The sequence below is a fragment of the Macadamia integrifolia genome, unplaced genomic scaffold (assembly GCF_013358625.1).
Source record: "Macadamia integrifolia cultivar HAES 741 unplaced genomic scaffold, SCU_Mint_v3 scaffold532, whole genome shotgun sequence".
Classification (NCBI taxonomy): Eukaryota; Viridiplantae; Streptophyta; class Magnoliopsida; order Proteales; family Proteaceae; genus Macadamia; species Macadamia integrifolia.
The window spans coordinates 420,193-445,483 of record NW_024870475.1 but is presented as its reverse complement, the minus strand read 5'-3'; the positions used below and the strand labels follow the sequence as shown (position 1 = coordinate 445,483).

The following is a 25,291-nucleotide window of genomic DNA, read 5'->3' as shown; positions in this document are numbered from 1 at the left end:
GAAAATTATGTAGAGGTCTAGCTATGAGTTTCCTTAACAGATTTCCCATGGTAGTGATCAGTCATATCATTTTGTTACAATGAATGGCTAACATCGAATAAAGTAAGTACTATTGCCAGCACATCTTAGCTTGATTTTTGTGATGCAATCCATTAAATTTTGTTAGAAAAGCAGTTCAAAACAAGTTCTAGATAGAGGATTCAGGTCTTTTAGGTTTTTTCCCCTTTTCTTAGCCTCCTGATTTTATTTAGTGTAAGAGGTAGCAGACTTGGATATGTGGCTTGCTTCAAATTCTTAACATGTATGGTGTTGGTATTGCTTATGTAAATACCATGTCAACCAATATGAGGTACTCTTGATGAAACTCAATTTTTTTCCCCGTCAAGAATGATGACCCCACGTTTAGTATACTTGATTCTTTCTAATTTCAGTAATCTAACAAAGTCGATATGTTTGTGAAATCACTAGAATGCCTTTTCACCATGAAACACTAAAGCAAAGCATGTGTTGTTTATCGTACTAGGAAAAAAATCTAGGCTGTATTAGCTATGAAATATTATATTTGAGTTTGGTGTCCTTTTTTCTTTGATTATGATTTTTATTATTTAAATAAGGGTCTTTAGCTCAATTGGTAGAGTCCTTGTGATGTGAGAAATAGTTCCATACCTCAAGAGGATGGCGGTTCAAATCCACCAAGTCTCTTATCTATATTTTTATTTTAATCTCAATGGTATTGTCATGGAAATATTTGGGTTTTTATTACTCTCTTACCCTCTTTCAAACATATGGCCACACCTGCATTTGCACCTCAAAACTCAATTTTAAGTAATCTTGTTAAATGAAACACTAGAGTGGGCAATTTGGTAAACTTAAACCCAAATATTGCGTAGTCTTGTAATGCTCCAATAAAAGATCTCTTTTTCCTCTTTCTTTTTTTTTTTTTTCTCTCTCTCCTATCAAGCTGTCTGCCTCCCCGCCGTGCCTACTCTGCATTTCTGCGTTCTCTTCTACTTCTCTGGTTTGATCATGAAGCTCTCAGTACTCAGCAATGACCGCACATTCCCTTCTTCTATGCTTCCATCTTCCACTACTTACCCATCACATCAATCATATGCTGCACCTCTAGTTTCAACTTTCAGAAGTGGGTCATCCCTTCAACGGTTAGTTTCTTTTCCAAACCCTTCGAGGGATATACCCAAAAGGAGTTCCGATGGAAGGGCTGTGAAAACCTTCGTTGCTTGCTCTGGAAAAAGTATGGCTGATGGAGATTCTCCTGCCAAGGCACTTCGCCGGATTCTGGAGTCGCCTGGGGTTCAACAGGGCCCTGCCTGTTTTGATGCTCTCAGTGCGAAGCTTGTGGAGAGGGCCGGATTCGAGTTCTGCTTCACCAGTGGTATGTGATTGATCAAAGAATGAAAGGATTGCTTTTACTATGATCGTTGAACACTTTAATATCTTTTGTTTTGGTTTCTGTTTGCTTTCAGCTCCCTCCGACATACCCAGGAATATCATTGATCCCCCTTTTTCGTTTCTTGCTTTCTGTTTTCTTTTTGATGGTTTATTCGTTTCAATAGTTTGGGTTGTACTTCCTAAGACTGCAATTGGGACGGTACATAGAATGGAGTCATTTCAAACATATTTTGAAGCTCAACTACACGATTCCATTTAGTAATATCGACTTATAACACTTTTTAAATGCTATATGAATGCCGAAATGGAATGATCCATAAGGAGCTTTATTTGATTCTTCATGGAAAAAAGGATCCTTATCTAAGTGAGGAAGAACTGTTTTGTTAGATGCTTGCTTATCCAGTCTGGCAACATTTTAGTTCTCTCTTTTCAAGTTTACAGTTTCAGTGGAGAAGAGACTTGGATTAAGAAGGGACTTCTCATGGAAGGGGATGCATGGCAACAAATTAGATCTTGTTGCATAGAAAGATGTTCAGTACAAAGGAAGGAGGAGGGTGAAACCTCTTGAGATGGTGTGAATTAAGCTTTGATGTGAAAAAATGGATTTTGGATGCCAGGAGAGTTGACTGACAGTTTGTGGCCAGGTTATAGAAGCAAAATATGGTCAAGAGAGAGGCTGGATCTCACTGTTTATTGTAGTTGTGGTGTTGGTTTTATGGAAAGACATTCTTGATGTCCTGTTGGTCAACAGAAATATTTCTTAGGGAATCAGCTTTAGTGTGGGTTCTGGAGATAGAGCATTGTGTTGCAGTGACAATTGATGAGGTGGATCTTCTTCTTTCAAAGAAGAGTTCCCAAATCGTTTCTCAAAAGTCTTACTACAAGAGGGCCAAAGTTATCAACTTTATGCTGCATGTAGAAGAGCCACCACCAACAATACTTTGATAATACAGCCACATGTATGGTTCATGTATGAGGGTGACGTAGTAGTGGTATCATGGCTGGACTGATACGACTGGATTTGGAAACCCAGACCAAAGAGGAACCAACCTCACCCAGGATTTTGGGACAAACAAGGGTTGGTAGGAATTTATTTCTATATTGGGGATAATATGTAACCTCTTATTTTATTACATTGGAGTATATTACATAGGAGGTAGAGTTAATTCAGTTCTACTCTTAGTATCAGATTTGTTGTCTTTGTTTCCTTCTTTATATATGCAAGCGTGTACCCATCGATATTCAGAATTGAATGGAATGAGATTGAGTTGAATTTTCTTACAGTGGTGAGCTTTTGCATGTTCTGCTGGTTGAGTTGGTTGACGGTTGCTATCCCTCTGTTCTTGATCTCTTCTTCATCGCAGGTAGAATCTTCCTTTCCCCTTCCATTGCTTTTCCCTCCACCTTCGTTAATCTTCCCTATCCTGTCTTCTTCCTTAATGCTACACTGTTTCTCTTTTATTTTCTGTTCCTATTACTGGCAGAACTCCTTAAATTGGGTTGCTATTGGGCCCACCCAGATGATAAATAGCACAATCAACAATGGTAGTGGCAGTTTGGTAATTAAGAGATATATCAAGCTCTTAAAAAAAAACTCAACCTTAACCCAACTAAATGGGATCGGCTACTTGGATCTGATCAAAGATAGAAAAGCAAAGTAAAAGTAGAAGGAAAGGAACATAACACAACAAACCAGGAAAAAAAAAACTCACCTAAATGGGGTTGGCTACATGGATTCTTGCCCTCTATTCAGATCTATTCGAGATCATACTTGGGCCATGACCTAAATTATGCATGTCTTTCCTCACTACTCCTAACGGTCATTTTATGCCTGCCCCTAGCTTTTTCAGTTCCTTCAATCTGAATTAGACACTCCTTCTTATTGGTGCATCCCCAGGCCTACGTTAAACATGGCCATACCACCTCAAACAACTTTTTCGAAGCTTATCACGAATTGGGGCAACTCCCAAATCAGCCCTAATATGGTTATTCCTTACCTTATCTTTCCTAGTTCTGCCGCACATCCATCTAACATTCTTATCTCTGCTACATATAGCTTATTTGTATAACACTTCTTAACAGCCCACCTTTCTACCTATACATCATAGTCGGTCAAACGACTATCCTTTAAAACTTTCCTTTAAGCTTTAACAGAATACGTCGATCACACAACACTCCGGATGCACCTCTCCATTTCATCCATCCCACCTTAATCCTTTGTGAAATATCATCCTCTATATCACATTTTATAATTATAGTTGAACCCAAGTACCTATAATCACTTTGCTGTAGCTCTCTCTCCTCAATCTTCACCATTTCATTATCCATCGTAGTGTGACTAAATTTACACATCATATACTTTGTCATCGTTATACTTATTTTAAAACCTCTTGATTCCAAGGATGATCTCCATATACACGTTATGATGGTTGTTGCTATTCTTGGAGATTATTTGCTCATATTTGTTTAAATCTGACCTATCTAGGATTTTATTTGCTACCGGGAGGGGGTGATTAAAGATTGCATTTTTGGAAATTATTTGCAGCTGCTCTTGATTATGGGATTACTGTAATGCTCATTCTTCATGATGCTGATTATTGTTGTCATATGCTGGTGGAATATTCTTTATTTCAACCTATGCTTTATTTGTCCACGTGTAATGCTACACGTGAGAGGGAGATTGGAGATTATTTGCTCAACTTAAGTTATCAGTCAAAGGTTAATTATTAATTATTTATTCATGTCATCTGCTTGTGTCCTTAACAACAATTTTATCTATGAAGATGGTATTTAGCAACAATGCAATGTATATAGTGTACGACAACCTTATGCTAAGTGGTACTCAGCAACCTTATGCTGAGTTATCTAAGACCTTTGTCTGGGGCTCAGGAATGAGTCTGATATTTAACTAATCAGATATTTAATCTTGAAATCTTTAGTAATCACATTATTTCTTACCATGTTGTTGGAGTGCCTTCCTTGAGAAGGGCTTATGATGTAGCTATTGGATGCTGCACTTTTATCATAACTTCATTTTGGAGATTACAACTTGCCGTCTTTGAGAAGGGCTTCTGTTGTAGCTGTTGGATTATGCACTTATATTTGTCTTCTTTATGAAGATGGCAACTTGCTACTTGCCTTCCTTGGGAAGAGTTTTTGATGTTGTTGTTGTCGCTATGATATTTTATATTGCGGTTCGTGTTATCTATTGCTTATTTTGTCTATGCTGATATTGTGGTTTGTGTTTGGTGTTCACTACTACTTATTTTGCTTGTTGCTGATTAATTATTCGACATGAAGATTATTATCTACTGATGCTGCTGATGATTGATGTGCTTGAGCTAATATTGTTTTCTGAATGAAGTTCTTTCCATGCTTACTGGGTGCTTACCATTGCTATTCAAGACTGTTGTTGCGTTTAATTTTCTATTATTGTTGGTCCAAGTTAGAGCTTTCTTTTAATATTTAATATATGTATAATATGTATTTTTTTTGGTAGAAACGAAGGCTATCTATTAGCATGAGCTGAGCGCAAGGCATCAGACATACATATATCAGATAGCCAAGGAGAGGATAACGGCCAGGATGTCTCGCTCGGCAGAGACACGGCCTTCCGAGCTAAGGAGTCAGCAACGCTGTTATTTTCCCTAGAAGTGTGAAGAAAGTTACATTTCTGAAGTAGGATGCTAACTGTTTAATGTCAGAAACCAAGTTCAGCACCTCAAGTGGCTGGTTCAACAGTGGTTGGGTGAGGAACAAGTGTAGGTCCTTGCAGTCAGTCTCAACCTCCAAGTCTTCAATGCAATCCAACATTGCATAAAGGAGCCCAATCCGCATAGCTAATGCTTCTCCTTGTAGGGGGCAAGCTGCTGTTGCAGGCCCAGAAATAGCCAAGAGAGGGGTCCCCGACCCGTCATAGACAATGACGCCCAACCCACCCACATCACCGCTAGTAGAGAAATCCACATTAAGCTTGCAAAAAGGAGGTGATGGAGTGGTCCAACCCACAGTCCTTTTCGAGACTCCTGTGAGCTTCCCAACATTCTTCCCTTTGGGTGCAGTTGCCTGCTTAAATTCCTGTGTCTAGGATTCAGCAAACTGGACTACTTCCATAGGGGATTGGCTCACACCCTTAAGAAGCAAACAGTTTCGACTCAGCCAGAGTGCCCAACACACAAAAGAGGCAGTAGTTGCAATATCCAGGTTCAACTGTTTGTTCAAGGGCTGCAGGTTATCCCATCTGCTAATGAAGTCTTGGAGTCGAGGGTGTTGCTGCGGAGGGGAGAAAAATAAATTTGTGCTAAACCAGACGGCCCCTGGCGAATGGGCAATCAAGTAAAATATGATCCACCATCTCCAAAGGGGCTCCACAGCTATGGCAGGTAGGGTCTATACTGGACTTCCTCTGTTTTAACCCAGCACCCTAGGGAATCCCCTCGGAACACGCCCGCCATAAGAAATTTCTAATCTTTTTTTTTGGGGGGGGGGCGGCAAGACCAGATCTGTTGTGAGGTGAGTAGAGGAGGAAGCTGTTGTAGCTCTTGCTTTGTTGTCCACCTGGTTGCAGAGGAAATGGTACCTTGCTTTCGTCGAGTAAATGCCATTTTTGGAGCCATTCCAGATTCTTCAATTAGATTGAGGGAACAAACTAGTTTAATCTTCAAGATAGCAGCCTTATCATCTTGGTGGAATAATAAATCCAGAGCTTGAATGTTCCAAGTGCGGTTTGATGCAGATACGGCTGCCCTTACCTGGTTGGACTAGCATGACCGGCTTTGGAAGCCAAGAACCAAGAAGAACCGGTCCAGCCCAGGGTTTTGGTCCATCAAGTGTTGGAAATAAAATTAGTAGTTATTTAGTATTTTATTTTATGCCTTTTATTTTCCAGATTTGAATGTAGGAGTTAGGATTTATTTCCTTAAAATGGTTTCCTTTTTATGGTTGTTTCCTAGTTAGGCTAGTTTCCATTTCAGTTAAGTTTCTAATTTCATGTTCCTATTTTCCTATATATTGGCTGTAATCGATTGAAGACTTAAGAGTGATTTGATTATTGAATGAAGATGTTGAGTTTGTGCACAAGTGAAGTGTGTGATTCCGCTTTTTACCCCTCTCTACTCTGATTTCCCCTTGCTTCCCTAAGGTTCTCCATCACGGTTAGCATGGTCAATTAAATCGGACACCAACAAATCCCCGTTATTGCAGAAGTAGGGATGTTGAGGCTTGTGGTTTGGAGTAAAGGGGATCCAGGCATCTTCCCACACCTTAATGTTCGCCCCATCCCCAACAATCCAAATAAGATGATCGACCAGCACTTTCCTTCCCTCAATAATCCCTCTCCATGCCCAAGATGGATTTGAGCCCAACCTAGCATCCAAAAAATCTCTATTTGGGAAATAGATTTGCTTCATATGGACAGCCCAGTGAGACTGAGGATAGCGCCATAACCGTCACACCAACTTCCCAAGCAGAGCCTTATTTTGAATAGCTGGATCCCTAAAGCCAAGACCCCCTTTTTCCTTAGATCTACAGAGCCGCTTCCAAGATATCCAGCATATCTTATTCTGGTCTCCGGAATTTCCCCAAAAGAAGTGAGTGGCAGCACTCCTTAACTATGAGTGGTGGGAAGCCGGCAGACTAAAGTGGGATGATGCAAAGGTTTTCATGGAAAGGGCTACCGATTTTATCATCACCTCCCTCCCAGCATGGGATAGTAGCTTCTGCTTCCAGCACTGAATTCTCCCCAGAGTTTTGTCTTTAATTGCCTTGAAGAGCTTGGACTTAGACGTACCAAACTCTGTAGGAAGCCTCAGGTATTTCTTCGGCCCCTCCCCATAAGGCATCTTGAGTATGCGAGAGAACTACCTCTTGAAGCGAGGGATAGTATTGGGACTGAAGGTAAGAGACGACTTCTGACAATTAATTTGCTGACCACTGGCCCTGCAATAAAGGTTAAGGCAGTCCTTTAAGTTGTGAATTTCCTGAGGCTTGACTTCAGAGAAAAGAAGACTTTCATTAACGAAAAGCAGATGTGTGAGGGGAGCTGATCGGTTCCGAACTTTAGTGCCATGGATAAGACCATCACTTTCTGCCTTAGAGAGGAGAGAACTTAGAGCCTGAGAACATAGAACAAAAATGGTTGGGGAGAGGGGGTCTCCTTGACGGATGACTCGAGTAGGGGTAACATGTCCTTTAACCGCTCTGTTGATAAGAATACCATAGGAAACTGAAGAGATGCATGTCATGACCAGCGAGACCCATTTGCTACTGAACCCCAGAGGAAGAAGAGTCATTTCTACAGAGGGCCATTCAAGGCGATCATAAGCCTTGGTCATGTCTAATTTCACTGCAACCAGCCTTTTCTTCCCGTTCTTCTTCTTGCGGATGTAATGAAATACTTCATGCGCTAGAAGAACATTATCTGATATAAGGCAGCCAGGAGTGAAAGCAAATTGAGAGGGATCAATAATGTGGTCCAAGATCTGTTTCAACCGGGTAGCAAAAACCTTTGTGACAATTTTAACCACCACATTACACAAACTAATTGGCCTGTACTGATCTACCTTCTCAGGTTGGTTGACTTTCGGGATGAGGCAGATATGTGTGGTGTTGAGGTTGGAGGGAAGGTTGCCATTTAAAAAAAAACTCCTGGACAAAACGGACCACATTTACTTTCACAATATCCCTAAAACGTTGAAAGAAGGCAAGTGGCAGACCATCCGGGTTGGGGGACTTGAGAGGGGCCATATCTTTGAGGGCTTGGCCAATTTCATCTACACTTGGCACTTTGCAGAGGTCCTCATTCATAGAATCAGTAACGGCCGAGGTAATTGCTTGGGTAACAGTAAGGAGTGTGTCATCGTCCACAGCTTCAGATGTACAGACAGCCTTATAGCGGTTGAGAACTTCCTTAAAGATTTCCACCTCCGAGCGAGCCCATTCACTAGAGGCCAAGCGTAGCCTGAGGATCTTATTTCTGTTCCTTCTTTGTAGGGTAGTAGCCTAGAAAAACCTAGTGTTACGATCACCACTTTGAAGCCAATGCACCCTAGATTTCTGCTACCATAGCATCTCTTCCCTTTCCAACTCAGTATTCAGCAAGCTTTCAAGCTCTTTTTCTCTATTTGGGAGCTCTCCGATGGCTGGTCATATAGGAGTTCGAGTTCTCGAAAGTAGGTGTCAATCTTCCGCTAAACATTCCCAAACTCCTCCTTGTTCCACTTTGTGAAGACGGCTTTACAATTTTGGGATTTGTTGTGTAAAGTGTCACTTGCCCTGTCCAGGCGGGGGAGGGACCATGCTTTAGCTGCCACATTCTTACAGTCAGGATGAGAGAACCACATGTTCTCAAAGCGAAAAGGCCTAATTCCCGAAAATCTCCCTCCCTCCGTATCAACAATTATTGGTAGATGATTAGATCCTGAAAGAGCCCGGATAGAAACGATGGCTTCAGCAAAAGTGGTCCTCCAGGATTGATTAGATAAAGCTCGATCCGGCTTGATTCGTATGTTGGAAAGCCCTTTACGCCGATTATTCCAGGTGAAGGCTGGTCCATGAGAGCCAATATCAATAAGCCCACTGGAGTTAAGAAATCCTCTAAACTGCATCATATCCCTGTCACCTCTAAGAGAACTCCCTTTCTTTTCGTGCCAGGCTAAGTATGAATTTGAGTCTCCCAGACATAACCAGTCCTCAAGACAGTTTGAACACAAGCCCAATATTCTATCCCACACGCTTTGCCTGCAAGACTTTTTAGGGTGGCCGTATACACATGTAATAAAAAAGGGGGGGTTGAGTCTGTGAGTTACGTTGGCATCAATGAAGTGTTGGTCTTCATGAAGAATCTCAACCACAGTGTTTGCATCCCAGAATAGGGTCAAGCCTCCTCCAGAGTTAAACGGCAGCACCGAGAAATGAGAACTTAATTTGATACGGCAGGCTGTTTGGGTAATCTTCTTCTCTTTATAGCGTGTCTCCATAAGGAAGACCAAGTCTGGCCGAGCAGAATGGGAAAGGTATTGGAGAGATTGAACTGTTAGGGACTTTCCCAATCCCTGACAGTTCCATGACATGATTTTCATAATTCCTGGTGGTGCTGATTTCCCCCAGCTACCAAGGGGCCATCCATTAAAAAATCCTGAGTGGATGGTGACTCTGAAATGGTGCTGCCAGATGCCGCTGACTGCAACTGTTTGACTCTTTTAGCTCGGGACTTAAAGGTCCTAGGCTCTGCCGGTTTAAGATTGTGAGAATGGCCTGGGGCAGGTTCTCCCTCATGTGTCAACTTCTTCATCCTTGAGGCAAGAGGAGTTGGTACGGATGAGATGGCCATCGGGATATATGGTTCAGAGGGTTGTTGCTGCTGTTCAGCAAAAAGGGGATCATTCATATGGAGAGGAGTGGTTTGGTTCTCAGCAACAGGGTTATTAAGGAGGGGCACAGACAACAGAGGGAGGCTGTGAAGAGGGGAATTCTGGTCTAAGCTCTGGTTTGGATTAGAGGAGTTGAAGGTGGCACTTTGGTTCAGAGTAGGATAACACGTGAGCAAAGAGGGAGGGGTATGGGCCTGGGCTATGGGGATTTTATGATTGTCCATCAGGTTGCGGGTCGGGCAGAGGCCGGTTTAATATTTGGTTAGATATGCGGATACCCGATAAGAGGGGAAGGATACTAGACAAAAGGTTTTGCTTATCGGGGTAACCTTGTAGGTGGGCCAGGAGGGTCGCAAGGATTTGATGGGAGGAGTCTTCGGCAATGATGTGGGGAGTGGGATTAGTGAAGGAATGATGAGGTGTCAATTGGACCGTATCACTAATCATTGGGCTGTTAGAGGAAAAGACAAAGCTAGGATTTGCAGAGGCTGAGGTGTGGGATTGAGTGATTTGGTGGCTGAGAGGCAGGGAGGATGACAGGGGGGTAACATGTTGGAGGTTGCCACGTGGATGGGTAGCTCAGGACAAAACGTGCTTGTACGGTTCTGTGAGTGGCTGGGGGTTTGGCTGTCTTCTCTAACTCCGGTGGTACTACTCCGGGATGGCATAGTTTCCGGTCTCCTTTGGCTGTGTCTAGAAGGACGGGAGGGGGAAAGTCCTAGCGGGGTTCAGGGGCAGGGTTTCGAAGGGACTGGCCATACAAGGATTTTTGGGGCATCCGGACATACCTCTGGTGAGTCGCAGCCGTGGGATTGCTGGTGTTGTTCATGATCCATGAACCAAGCTTCACATCGTCTCTCTTCATGTCTAATGCGGCCACAATAGTAGCAGTATATTGGCAGCCTCTCGTATTTCACTTCAATAGGGATTTGAGACCCATTTCGGCGGTTTATCTGCAACCGTGGTTTACTGAGATCCAGTGAGATTCTGCAGTGGAGAAAAGGGAGGGACCCTGAGATACGGGAACCTTGAATGATTGTAACACATTTGGAACACCAATCTTCGCCCCCCAGCTGAAAACCTAGGTTGGGACGAATAAGTTCAGTAGGAATGCCGTGTAGTTGGGTCCAGAATTCAGCAGATTGAAATGCCCATTCCCCTGTAGGGTCCCAACATTCCAAGACCAATAGGTTCCCAGATACTGACCATGGGCTGCCTTCAAGGACATTCTTTATGTCCAGGGGGTGGCTGAAGTGAAAAGAACCTGTGGGATGCTACGGGAGTGGTGTGAACTTCGCCGATTAAGTGCCACACAGAAACTAGGGCTTCGTTCACCGCTTGCTGACGAAAGGGTTTTCCATCCAAAATCTTCCCAACAAGGGCCAGATTGGCTTGTGAGTCCAGTAGGTCCTCAGTTTCGGCATCCAGGTTTAGTTCAAAGTCCGCCTCATCAGGGGTTTCCGGCCGTGGACGCTCCATTCGGCTATGAATAGGGGAGAGAGCCTGAGATGACTCGCCTGACATCAGTATAGAGCTGGGAGAGAAGTTACGGAGGAGAAGGAAAAGAGAGAGGACACGCACTCAGGCGGAAAGAGACGTAGAAACACAATGGACAGTGTATATATGTATAATATGCATACTCTAGCTTGAGAGAGTGTTAAACCATGGGATGTGTTAGATAGCTTGCTTAGGTGTTATCTTATCTCTTTATTTCTTTCCTTATTAGTCTAGGATACTTTGTATCTAGTTTTAGGAAAGTCTTGTCTTCTAGTCTATCACAATGGCTTAGGAGTTCTTGATCTCTTATAATCTGGAGCTTATATATATATATATAATGATTGAGGGGGAGGCTAGAATTATTGACTGTTAGTCTCTCTCTCTCTCTCTCCAGTTACTGGTTACAGAGGTTTGTTACAAAGAGAAAATTGAATAATTCAATGAGGACTGGTTTGACCACATTTAATTGTGGCCAATTTCCTCAGACCGGAAATAGAGAATCGATCTGAAGTTTAGGGAACCAGAATTGTGACCTGAGTAAAACTGTATCGGTATGAAAAAATTAAGTTAGAAGTTTAGAATTTGCAGAAAGGAAAAAATATATAGATATTGAGAATCCATCCCAAAAACCACCTCTGTGAATCCACACTAGTAAAAAGAAGCCTGAATTTTTATTTCATCCAAAATATATTTGTTTTCAGCGGCTTATATATGTCCCTTTAGGGTTCCAACTTTAGTAGCTACAATGCATTACCTTGAATACAAAACAACAACAAATTGATAGAAACTAATTAAAAAATTAGAAATTATATAGAGACTTCTGGGAGCTTAGTTGCCAATGGGGAATTAGAAACTAGTCTTGGCTAAAGCTTGCTCTCTAGTTACAAAATAGAAGCTATATAAAGCAATACTTATGTAGGGGGATACCTAGAAACTAGGGTCCCTATGCAGGCTGGTTGGGTAGGTTATCCTAATATGTGTGAAACCCAGACAAGGAATGAAAGTAAGGGAATGGCAGCAGCATACATGATCAATATGTAAACTAAAAACAGTTAAGTATTATAGCAATGAACAATAGAATCCTAAGTGAATACACTAATCCAACAAGGCTTCAATTGGGAAGATGGGGCAGCATAAAATCAAATCGAGTACATGTTCTTTCACTATTAAAAAAAATATTAGGTTCTAACCTAAGCTTAACTTTGTAGCTAATAAAACAGTCAGGAATATACTCAATGCAAGGATTCAATAAGAAAAAAGATAGTAGGCACATAAAACTGTAAACAGGGATTAATAGGCTTAGATCTGAGATCATGAATGGGGATGCTTCATATGTAACCAGCAATGAGAGAGAAGTAGAAGAAACTAATGAGAGAGAGAGAGAGAGAGAGAGAGAGAGAGAGAAAGAGAGAGTAGTAGAAGAGCCAAGAGGGGAGAGAGAGGCCAACGATTTTTCATTCCTTCAATATTATTCATTGAAAAAAAAACTCTTCCTTGCGTTCGATCACAACCTTATAGGCTTTAGAGATACCAATTGCAATAGAAAAGTCCTATTTTAGGAAATAAAGACTAACATAGAAAGACCTAAGAAAATAAAATAAGAAAGTGATATTATTCCTAGAATCTAATTAAAGGTACCAAATAAAGGACTGGCTTTTCTATCCAAGAAAGAAAACAAAAAAAAAGGAAAGAAGTCCCTTGCTGAAGTCGATGGCTTCTCTTGGAGGTACAACTGTCTGGATAGCTCTAATCTTCTAGCAAAATCTGGGCAAAATCCTCTTGCTGCAAGCTGGATCGATGGGGTCGTTTGGAAGTCAAAGTTAGCTCAATATTTGGGCTGGTTTCTTGAACCAAAGGGCCAGGAATTAATTAACGTTGAACCAGCCTTTGGGCCTTGACTCAATGGGTCTTCTAGCAATGTGATATCCTCGAAACTCATCATCTGTCCATATGTAGGCTGAAGAAGGTTGAATTCTGTGCCGCCGCCTTTGGTATACTTTAAATCCATGACCTATTGGGTTGATGTCCTCGTCAACTCTCCCCGGCTTGCAAAAATTCACCTCTGGTGAATAAAGAAGTATTTTTAATACTCAAGCATGTCTGAGTTGAGCTGTTGTAGTTCCTTAATGGTGATCCATGTGCTGTCAATCTCGGGTCGTCCATGCCACTTGACAAGGAACTCTTGGGAACCTCCCTCCTGTGTAAACCCAATTCTCTCATTAAGGATGTCCTTAACTTCTTCAGCTCTCTTATCAAACTTGGGTACATGTGGTAAAGAACTGGGGGGAAGAGATGGGGTTTGATCAACAATGGGATCAAGGACATCTGGGTAAAAGGAAACAGCAGTAGGTGCACCATGGTCGGGAACAAGATCCTCTATATTTAAAATATTTTTGATTCCCATATCAGCTAGCAAATCAAGGACATAAGTACTAGCACCCACCCTTTTATGAACTTTGAGGGGGCCTATACTAGGAGCATATAATTTGCTCGCCTTGGACTTGTATTGTCATTGCTCAGTGATATTCAACGTCTTAAATCTGCATGTAAATCATGTATGCCTGCACAAAAGACTCGGCTGATGGGGAGGTCCTAGAGCTAGACGCAGCAAGAACAAGGTCTATGGGTGTCCTAGGTTGATAACCTAAACAAATCTCAAAGGGTGACAAACCAGTAGTTCGGTTCTGGGGGATGTTATAGGCAAACTCAGCTCGGGTAAGGACACGATCCCAATTGGTAAGGTACTCTCCTATGAGGCAACATAACAAGTTCCCTAGATTCCTATTGACAACTTTAGTTTGATCATCAGTCTAGGGATGGAAAGCAGAGGAGAAAAGAAGTTAATTACCCATCATCCGCCATAAAGTCTTCCAAAAGTGACTAGTGAACTTAATATCTCTATTGGACACTATGATTTTTGGCAACCTCATTGAAAAAAACTTTGGCAACAACAGACGCATCAGAGGTTTTGGAACATGGGATGAAGTGTGCCATTTTCGAGAAGCGGTTCACAACCACATAAATAGAATCACGACCTCTTGAATTTTTTGGTAGACCGAGCATGAAGTCCATGCTAAGGTCTTGTATGGATTATGTGGCACAGGAAGGGGAGTGTACAATCCAATGTTTTGCTTTTGTTGTTCGGCAGTTTGGCACGTCCTACACTGACTTATTACTCTAGAGACATCCCTCTTTATACCAAGCCAAAAAAATTGATCCTCAACGAGGGTTATGGTCTTGTCTTGACCAAAATGACCAATGACTTCCCCAGCATACAATTCCCAGAGTATGAAGTCTCGGAGTGAAGCCCTGGAAATGCACAACTAGCTTCCATTAAAAAGGCTACAATCTCTCAGCAGATAATTTGAGCGACTAATAGGAAGATCCCCACTCAAGGAAGTGAATAACTCACTAAAACCTAGGCCAGTGGGTTACTGATCCTTGACTGGCTCATATTCCTCAACTTCTATGCTCATATCTGGTGTAGCACATTGACCTGACTTCAAGCATTCATATGACTGAGGAACATGTTTACCCGATTGAATGCATTTGTTGTGGTATTCTCAATACCTTGTCTTTGATTTAATTTCTTTTGGGCGCTAAAGTACCTTAGAGCTTGGTGATTAGAGAACAACACGAACTCTTGCGGCAGAAGGTAATGTCGCCAGTAGCGCAGGGCCTGGACAATCGCATAAAATTGCTTGTCATATATGGAATATCATTGCTTGGCTTCGTTAAGCTTCTCATTGAAATAAGCAATAGGATGTCTTTGTCCTAGGACACCACCTATTCCCACGCCAGATGCATCACAGTTCATATCGAAAACCTTAGAAAAGTCTGGGAGGCGTAGGATTGGGGCCTCTATGATCAACTTCTTGATCTCGGTAAAGGCCTTCGCAACACTTTTAGTCCATTGAAACTCCTTTTTCGTGTAATCCATGATAAGATACATAATGAAACTGTACCGGTAAATGAGCGTCCTATAGAAGGTAGCTAAGCCATGAAAGCTTCGCACCTATGGACATTGGTAATTGGCCTCACTTTCTCAGGATTAGCAGATAGCCAGATACTCTTTATGTTGACACAACAATTCCTAAGAAAATGACTTGATCACCCATTAAGGTGCATATCTTACTATTGATATAGTTTTTCTTACAGAAGCACCTGGAAAACTTGTCGCAAGTGATCCAAATGGGAAGACGGGGTTTTACTAAAGATGAGGATGTCATCAAAGTAGACCACTAAAAACTTGCCAATTAATGGTTGTAACCATAGTTTTTAAGGCGGTAAGGCGATGGAGGCGTTTTAAGGTCTTTCAGAGCGCCTTAGCGATAAGGCGGGCATAAAGCGTCGCCTTATCGACTAAAGCGTTCCTGTGTAATTTTTTTTCTAAAACCAATCTATTTGGCCCAAATCCTATTTGAATCCTATTACTTATATGTTAAATAAATATTAAATGTTCATATTCATACCAATGTAAGATATTTATAAAAAAAAACAAATCAATAAAGTGAATAAACTAAGTTCATCTTCATCAATCATCAATCATCAATCATCAATCATTAATCATCATAACATATTAACATATAATATAAATACATAATTATGAAACAAAATTATAAATATAAAGAAAAGAAGACATAAAAAATACAAGTATTTATTATACTTACCTCTATGATGCCAAAATGAGTGCCTAAGTCCTAAGGTCATCTACTATATTTCTACTCCCGTCAAAGAAGAATGAAGTTCACTGCTGTCGGAGCAAAATGGTGGTCTGGATCAATGGTTCTTCCTTGTTCCTTGATTCCTTCTCAAAGCCCTTTTTTAAAACCCTTGACAAAATCCAAACCCTGTTTGTGAATCGTGTTTTTGTTTTGTTTGTTTTGGTTATTTTTGATGGAGTAAAGCTGATCCCATACATCTCAAGTGTTAACAAAACCATACACCTACCAATAAAAAATCTATATTTGGAATCTTCATCAAGTAATTTTAAAATGTGTTTAAAAAAAAAAAAAATTCATAAGGTGCCACTTCACATAAGGCGGAGCACTGCCTTATCATCTCTAGACCGCATCAGCGCCAAGGCGTTGCTAAGGCGTCGCCTTATCAACGCCTTAAAAACTATGGTTGTAACATCAGATTCATTATTTTCATAAAGGTGCTGGATGCATTAGACAAACCAAAAGGCATGAATAACCATTTGAAAAGGCCATCCTTATTCTTGAAGGCTGTCTTCCACTCATCTTCGGGTCTAACCTGAATTTGGTGATACCCACTCTTAAGATCAATCTTTGAAAAGATCGATGAGCAAGCCATCATATCCAATATGTCATCAAGTCTAGGGATAGGGAACCTATAACTTGACAGTGATCTTGTTGATGGCTCTACTGTAATTGCACATACGCCAAGTGCCATCCTTCTTTGGCATAAGCAAGACAAGTATCACATAGGGGCTAAGACTCTCCCTAATGAATTCCTTCTGAAGCAACTCATCCACTTGCTGTTTAAGCTCGGTGGGATTCATATGGTAATGAGGTAGATTTGACAATGAGGAGCCTTAAACTAGGTCAATGGCATGCTAAATGTCATGCATAGCCACTGCATAGGTGGTAGTTCATCAGGTAGTTATTGAGAAACAATTGCCCAAATTTCTCAATAATGGTTGCATTTCTTTAGGAGCCTCAGTAAATTTTCTTGACGAATCAATATTACTGTATAGCATCTAGTGGATAATAACCCCCAACCTCTGACACTCGTCCTCAAATTGTTGTTGGTTCAGAATGCTGAGTGTCTTCTTCTTGGTCTGCTTAGAGGTGCTTCCCTTGTGTTCCATGGCTTTTGCCTCTTTGGGAGGACTAAGGCCTAGGAGTCAGTCTAATTTTCTGCTCTTTTTAAATTCAAAGACAGGTGTTAGACCTTCCGTAATTGGTGACACCTTGGTCATATATCCAAGGTCTCCCGAGGATGATATGAGCGACATCCATCCCTAGGACATCACACCACACTCTATCCTCATACCCTACGAAGTGTAAAAGGACTAAACACCTTAATGTGACAGGGATAGTAGACTGATCTACGCAAACAACCTTGTAGGGTTTTGGATGAGCTACCGGTTTGAGTCCCATTCTGGCAACAACATTCATGCAACTACTGTTGTTAATGGCGACGTGGAAGTTCTTATCCTGATGGTAGGTGTTAGTAATAAAAATGTTGGTCCCTCGCCAATCATCGTTGCCCTTAGGTTGTGAGACCATGCATCGCACAACACCGAGTCGGGAGATATCAATCTCCTCAACCTCTTCATCAGATATGGTCTCATTTGGTCTATGATCCTCATACTCATTATCCTGAGTGTCATCGAGATCATAATCTTTATGGTTTTGTCCTCCCACATAAAGGTTTCTGTTTGGGCGTTCCTTGGAAAAGCGTCTAAATCTATGGCATTTGAAACACTGTTGTTGACTGCTCTTTTTGGGTGCTGCACCCAAGATACCTTTTCCTTTATTGTTGTCAAATTGATGCTGAGGGTTGACAGGGGGCCTAGGGAAATCTGAGGAACTCAGGAGGGACTTTTAGAAGCTTGATTCCCCAAGCCTAGAAGCTCTTCTTTTGAGAAAAGGTCCCCATTGAGGATTCTAGTTTGAGAGCTGTTTGAAAGGCTTAAGGGACATCTCACATCAGGTGGAGTGCTATGCGTGACTGGATGTTGGACTTGAGTCCAGTAAGGAATCTAGAAATTGTCTGCTTAACATCCTCACGAGTGCTGCTTTTTATTTTTAACTCATTAAATTTGCTCATGTACTCAGTCACATACATCTTACCTTGCTTCAGAGTGTTCAGGTCATTCAACAACTGTAGCCTATAGGTGATAGGCAAGAACTCCCTCTTGAGTTTCTCTTGCATTTCGACCGAAGTTTTCACTGGCTTAAGTCCTAGATGAGTCTCTTGGTACTCTAATTTTGTCTACAAGTCTTGGGCAGCTCTGATAAGCTTGATTTTAGTGAACCTGATGGGAACTTCTTCAAACATGTCATAGAAATTGAAGTACCGGTCTGTTTTCCTAATCCAGTCTAATAGAACTTTAGCATCAATCTGCCCACCATAGGAAGGTGCCTCTACCTTGACTATTGTTCCAACATCGAAACCCCTATCATAGTGATCAAAACCCTCCTCATCTCTGTACGGAGTGTGATACCTTGGGCATGATGTCCACGGGGTCCACATCCTCTACCCCTACCTCTACCTCATCCAATGCCTATGAAGTTATCCCCCATTCTGTCATAACCATCAGAGAGATTGTCATGGTTTTTCCACTCTAGGTTCAGTACCTTGAACTTCGTGACCTTATTGTCTGTCTGGGTTTAGGATGGATGTCTCTAGGACAAGTCTTGTTCTGATGACTTGGACATTTTGGTCAAGGTTCCGGAGATTAGCAACTTGTGCTTCCTGGTCTGCTCTACTTGTAATCAACTCTGTTTTGGTAGCCCTAAGCAATTCCTGGTTGGCTTGGAGGGTCCTCAAGGTTTCTTCATTCTGTTGAAGTAACTAAGCCCACTGTTTAGGGTGAGATTGGGGTGCTAGAAGGGGTAGACATGACTTGATTTGCTCTACCACTATGGGTGGACATCCAAGGACAACAATTAGAGGATACTAAGTATCAAAGTGTTGCTGTTTACACTTTGCTTTAGGGTCTACTTGGAACCGCCAATTGAGAGAGATGGCCAGCCCCTTCAACCTTGAGTCTAGAAATTTCACCCTCTAGAGTATGCCTTTGGTAGGAATAATGGGCTATGCTATTTGGTCCAGCTAAACTAAGGAGGAAATCAATGTCTGCTAACCTATTGTAGCACTCTCTCAATTCAGACTCTACTACAAAAAGATTATGACGAAGATTAGACCTCAGTAAGCAAGACATGTGGACAGAATCAGTAACAACCCACACATGACAATTATGCTCTTATAACAGAATTTATGTAGGGGAATACCTAGAAAATAGGGGCCTTATATAGGCTGGTTAGGTTGGTTATACTAAGATGTGTGAAACCTAGGCAAGGACTGAAAGTAAGGGAATTGCAGTAGTATACATGATCAATATGTAGACTAAAAACAGAAAATTATTGTCGCAATGAACAATAGAATTCTAAGTAAATACACCAACCCAATAAGGCTTCAATTGGGAACATGGAGCACCATGATATCAAATTGGGTACTTGTTCTTTCACTATTCAAAAAGAATAAAAGGTGCTAAGCTAAGCCTTAACCTTGCAGCCAATAAACAAAAATCAGGAATATACTCAATGCAAGGATTCAATAAGAAACAAGATGGTAGGCAGATAAAACTATAAACAGGGATTAATAGGCATGGATTTGAGATCATGGATGGGGATGCTTCATATGTAACCAGCTATGAAGTGAGGATAAGAAGTAGAAGAAACTAATAAGTGAGAGGGAGAGAGAGATTTGATACCTTGTCACCAAGAATAAGTGGAGAGAGAAAGAAAAAGTAGAAGAGCCACGAAGAGCCAAGAGGGAGGGGGGGAGAGAGGCCAACGATTCTTCATTCCTTCAATATTATTCATTAAACAAAATGCTTTCTTACGTTCGATCACAGCCTTATAGGCTTTAGAGATACCAATTGCAAAAGAAAAGTCATACTTTAGGAAATAAAGGCTAACATAGATGTTAGGGATATGCCCACATTCCTATAGTTGGTTTTGATGATAACAAACATATGAAGGTATTTCACAATTTGCCTTCAAGTGTTTTTTTTTTTTTTGTAGAAACTTGATATCAAATATCGAATTTGATGAATGAAAGAAAGAAATGAAGATTGAAGTTATCAAATGAGGAGTATTAACAAATTGGTACCAATGCTGGAAGAAGGTATCAGACGGTACAGGATCAAGACCTGAAAGTATCAAAGCTTGAAGTGAATTGAAGTACATTGAAGACATCAAGCATGCAAGGTCAACATGAAGACTCTTGAGGACCAACTGTAAGAAGAATAGGGGACCTTTAGTGTAGCTCAATGTAATACTGCACACACCATACACAAACACTACGCTGCATCTCATAAGCATGCATTACGTATTGCATCCTTAGTTCATATTAACTTAGAATGGCTTTAGAAAGTACCTATGACCAAGTGTCAATACCTAAAAAAGGTTAGGAACATGTTAGATATAACGTGGCTTAGGAAATTGCTAAGAAAACAGCAATGAACCTATTTAAGGGCATTTTGGTCAACCTTAAAATAGGTATCAGAAGATGGTCTTCTCATGAAAGTTGTAGGAATTGGAGTTACGAATCCAACGTAATTGAAATCAGGTCAATCCGATGTCAGACCAGAAAGTTACGGCCAAAATACTGACGACTGGTCAGAATTTCAGAATCCTGTCAAAACTGGTTCTGGCCAAGCCTGCAGGCGGTCGACCGGCTGACCGGTGCCAGCCCGGCTAGCTAACAACTGGCTCTAATGGCTAGTTTTTTCCTAACGGCTCTTTGGCAGTCGACTGGGAGACCAAAAAAGTGACTATTTGAGTGAGATTTCTTGCCTATTTTTGTCCCCTAATCTCACCTATTAATACCACTAATGCTCTTAGTTAATTAACAATAAATACCTAGCATTAGAGCAACCTTTTGAGAGCATTTGAAAGTCAAACCACTCTACATCATCTCTTGAGCTATTGGTCAATTATTTCATTACAAGTGAAGCTCAATATTCTTCTCAAAGTCTTCCACTTTCTCATTGATTTAATCAAGCCTAGTGAAGACTATTATAAGGTGCTATCATTCTCATTCTTGCATTCATTATTGCACTACACAAGAGTTAACTCTTTATCATTCCACTTCTCTATTTTTATTTTACATTGAGTCTAGACTGTACTTAGGCTTGTGTAAGGATCCTTTTATCCTAAAAAAAGTTGTAAGGTCTCTCTCTACCTCAAAAGAGATTGTAAGGTGCCTCTCTACGTAAAAAAAGGGATTGTACGAGTTCTCTTATCCTGAAAGATTCTGTAAAGGTTTTCCTCCTTACCTACTGTACTGAAAGGGAAGAGCTAGTGGAATACCTTACAAGTGGAACTTGTAGGGAGTGGATTAGACTCGGATTGAGTCAAACCACTATAAACCTTGGTGTTGTGTGATTGTATTCTTTTTACTTTTTCCGCAATTTTCATTTCACAATCACATTTGGCAATCATTAATCGAAAAGGTTTAAAATTCACTAACATAACCTATTCACTCCCCTCAAGGTTATTTCCATAGAAAGGCCTAAGGAAATAAAATAAGAAAGTGATATTATTCCTAGAATCTACTTAAAGGAACCAAATAAAGGATTGGCTTTCTATCCAAGAAAGAAAACAGAAAAAGAAGGAAACAAGTCCCTTGCTGAATTTGATGGCTTCTCTTGGAGGTATGGCTGTTTGGACAGCTGTAATCTTCTATCAAAATCTTGGCAGAGTCCTCTTGCTGCAATCTGGATCGATGGGGTCTTCTGGAAGTCAAAATCAGCTCAATATTTGGGCTGGTTTATTGAACCAAAGAGCCAGGAATTAATTAATGTTGAACCAGCCTTTGGGCTTTGACTCGGTGGGTCTTCTAGCAATGTGAATCCTCGGAACTCTTTGTCTGTCCATATGGAGGCTGACGAAGGTTGATATCTGTGACGATGCCTCTGATATACTTTAAATCCATCACCAACTGGGCTGATGTCCTCATCAGATACTCCTATAACCGATCTTGATATTCTCTTGCTACCCATATTATACGCCCATTAAAGGAGGACTATAAGCCAATATGTGTATAGCCTGTACCAATTCTTATTTTCACTGAAATAAGCAATTTTCTGTGATTTCCTGTATCATTCCTTCTTTACACATTTTCAAATATGAAGGTGAATCTGATGATAATCTTGTTTTCTCAGGTTTCTCAGTTTCAGCTGCTAGATTGGGAATACCGGATGTCGGTTTAATTTCTTATGGAGAAATGGTGGATCAAGGGTATCAGATCACTCAAGCTGTGTCTATCCCTGTCATAGGAGATGGGGATAATGGATATGGGAATGCAATGAATGTTAAGAGAACTGTGAAAGGATTCATAAATGCTGGTTTTGCAGGGATAATTCTTGAGGACCAGGTTCATATTTTCTTTATGAGCAAACAATCACTAGGAGTGCATTAGCATTTGGAAACATTTTTGAACAAGTTTATGGTATCAACCTAGTTCTGCCAGATTCCCCTCACATTTGTCTTTGAATTGCTTGGAATCACTCTGTAGTTTATCCATTTACCATTATGGAGATTTTTTTTTTTTTTTTAAAATTAATGCTGTAGATGGAGGCAGTTGTATTCAGTGAAAGAAGTCTGGTCCAGAGTTTTTAAAAGTTAAAACCTATTAAAACTGTAATATCTTAAGTTATTCAACAACTAATGGTTGTCCACAAGTAATTAAAAAAAGAAAAGAAAAGAAAAAAAAAAAAAGGAAATTTAAAAGAGAAGTGCGAGAGACAAACATTTCACATGATCACTTATATCTCACTCACAGTTAACTCATTCTTGACTTTTTCGTAAAGTGATGACTCTTCTTGATGCTTTAAGAGTGTGTTAGGTTGGGATTGCTGAAATACCTCCCCAAGCTTGTTCTTGTTTTGTGGGAAAACTGCCTCTTTCATTTTCCCTGGAAATTACTTTGTGGACCTTGATTTCTGATGTTTGAACGAGCAATTTATGTCATGGTTCTGTGATCTTCCTTATTAGAAAATTTCACTCATGCTCCTTATCTTGTGCTTTCTTCGAAGGTTTCCCCAAAAGCTTGTGGCCACACTCGTGGAAGGAAAGTGGTATCTAGGGAGGAAGCATTGATGCGGATAAGAGCAGCTATTGATGCTCGGAAAGAGAGTGGTTCTGACATTGTTATTGTAGCGCGAACTGATTCTCGCCAAGCGATATCCTTCGAGGAATCACTTTGGAGATCACGTGCTTTTGCTGAGGCTGGAGCAGATGTTCTTTTCATTGATGCGCTTGCTTCAAGAGAAGAGATGAGGTCTTTCTGTGAGATTTCTCCCCTAGTCCCGAAGATGGTACATTTTTCTAAATGCATTCGCAAATGTCAATTAATGAATATCATGCTTATTAAATATGAATGTAAAGCAAAAAAACTTTAACAGGAAAAAAAAAAAATCACTAGATGATTAAGTATGCTTTAGATGTATTAGGTCTCATGAAATTTAATATCATTTTCTTTAGCGATTGTTGTTCATTCTTGTTGCCTTGTTGGATCATGTAGACACCGCATCAAGTAAAACCTCTGTATTCTCTAAGAAATATTATCTGTTATTGCTTTGACAAATTCATTTTCTTCTTTCTTGGCCTATCGATGTTTATCTTGCCTGCAATCTATAAATTACACTGAAACGATTCATTGAAGGCTTTCACTTTTTCCTCTTCTAATTGCAATTTACTTAGGTGTACTCAATTAACCTTATCCAAATGATTTCTATTATTATTATTATTATTATTATTATTATTATTATTATTAAATTTTTTTTTTTTGATAGAATCCAAATTTCAAATATTTCTCTTCTATTTCACTCTTGGGGCCACATGTTCTCTTAAATCAAAATCTTCAGTACTTCTACCAGCAAGGTTTAAGTATATGCATTGGGTATCATATTAGAAGGTTGATTTAAGAATTAAGAGACGTATCGTATCATATCGGATCCATGTAGCCAACCCCATTTAGTTTTATAAGGTTCAATTGTTGATAGTATCGTATTGGAGAGATGTAAGATATGCTAAAGATACACATGAAAATGGTCAAGAAACGTATGGAAATTCTTAAGATACATGCAAAAATAAAAAAATATTAGAAAACCTTACAGGGCTTCTTGGTTAGTGTTTTTTCTGTCACATATCGTGTTTTGTAGTTTATAAGAGATGTATCGAGCGTATCAATAGGTATCAACAATGTATCGACAATATCGGTCACGTATCAACTAGATACAATCGCTACAATTTTTATTTTATTCTTTTTTATCCGTCGTAGTTGTCAAAGCAACCCAAGGCGGTGGAGGACTACCTATGCGCTTAAGCGACAAGGTGCCAATGCCTTGGCGACCAAGGCACCCAAGTGTTAGTTTCGCCCTCTTTTCTAACATCATTTAGTATGCTACAAGCCTACAACATATACATTATATCATAAAAAATTAACATTAAGCCACATCAAGTCTGTTAAAGTTTCCAGGTTCAATGTATCGAGATTTGTGACTCATCTTTATGCTAGCTGTAACTATAATCTGTTATTATAAATAAAGGTGGCCTCTATCATATTAGACAAACCAAATCATTCTCTTATATTTTTTTTATTTCAACTTGGTATCAAAGCCAAAAACCCTAATTGGTTTTTGATTGTTTCTCCACCACCAGTAGGGTTCCCACCGCTGGCCTTAAGGGTTCGACCTCCCTTGGTCAAGCATGGTTGACTGAACCATGCCTTATAACTGACCACCTAACCCTACCACATGATCCGTCACCACCCCTTTTGCCTCTCGTCGCTATCCCTAGTGCCTCCCGCCCGCGCTTCCTCATGTTGTCCCTACAACCCCTCTTGCCTTGTGTAACCCTTGCAGACCATGTTGCCTCGCGTTGCCCCCTACAGTGCCTGCTTCCTACGCTGACCCTTGCAGCCCTCGCTACATTCATCGCCCCTGCAACCCTTGCTGCCTTCCCTTGTAGCCACTATTGCCGGCGTCGCCCCCTGCAACCACTGCTGCCGGCTTTGCTCCCTGCAGCCACTGCTGCCTGCTTGCAAAGCTACTACCATGTCGCCTCCCTTCAACATCTCGTGCCTCCCTCCTATAGCATTGCTGTTACCACCTGTGCCTCCACTATTGCAGCCCACACTGCCTGTGATCTGTTGATTGACCATGTGCCTGTTATGTAGTAGTAGCCTGATCCATCTTCGTTGCTTCAAACCCATCTTTGTTGACCTCTTCTCAGACCCCATGGCTGAGGGTG

The 25,291-nt window shown here is 40.8% G+C and overlaps 1 protein-coding gene across 6 annotated transcripts in view; it reads left to right on the top strand.

The window, feature by feature from the left end:
- Positions 1–924: 924 nt before the first annotated feature.
- LOC122069084 (2,3-dimethylmalate lyase-like) overlaps positions 925–25,291 on the top strand; it is a 61,081-nt gene continuing 36,714 nt past the window's right edge. For 3 of the 6 annotated variants that reach the window (XM_042633034.1, XM_042633033.1, XM_042633032.1), the window contains exons 1-3: positions 925–1,393; positions 22,201–22,412; positions 23,074–23,355. In XM_042633034.1, coding sequence (XP_042488968.1) covers positions 1,027–1,393; positions 22,201–22,412; positions 23,074–23,355 — 861 coding nt within the window. In that variant the 5' untranslated portion in view covers positions 925–1,026. The remainder of the gene's footprint in view (positions 1,394–22,200; positions 22,413–23,073; positions 23,356–25,291) is intronic. The other 3 variants (XM_042633030.1, XM_042633029.1, XM_042633028.1) reach the window with 1 other exon arrangement.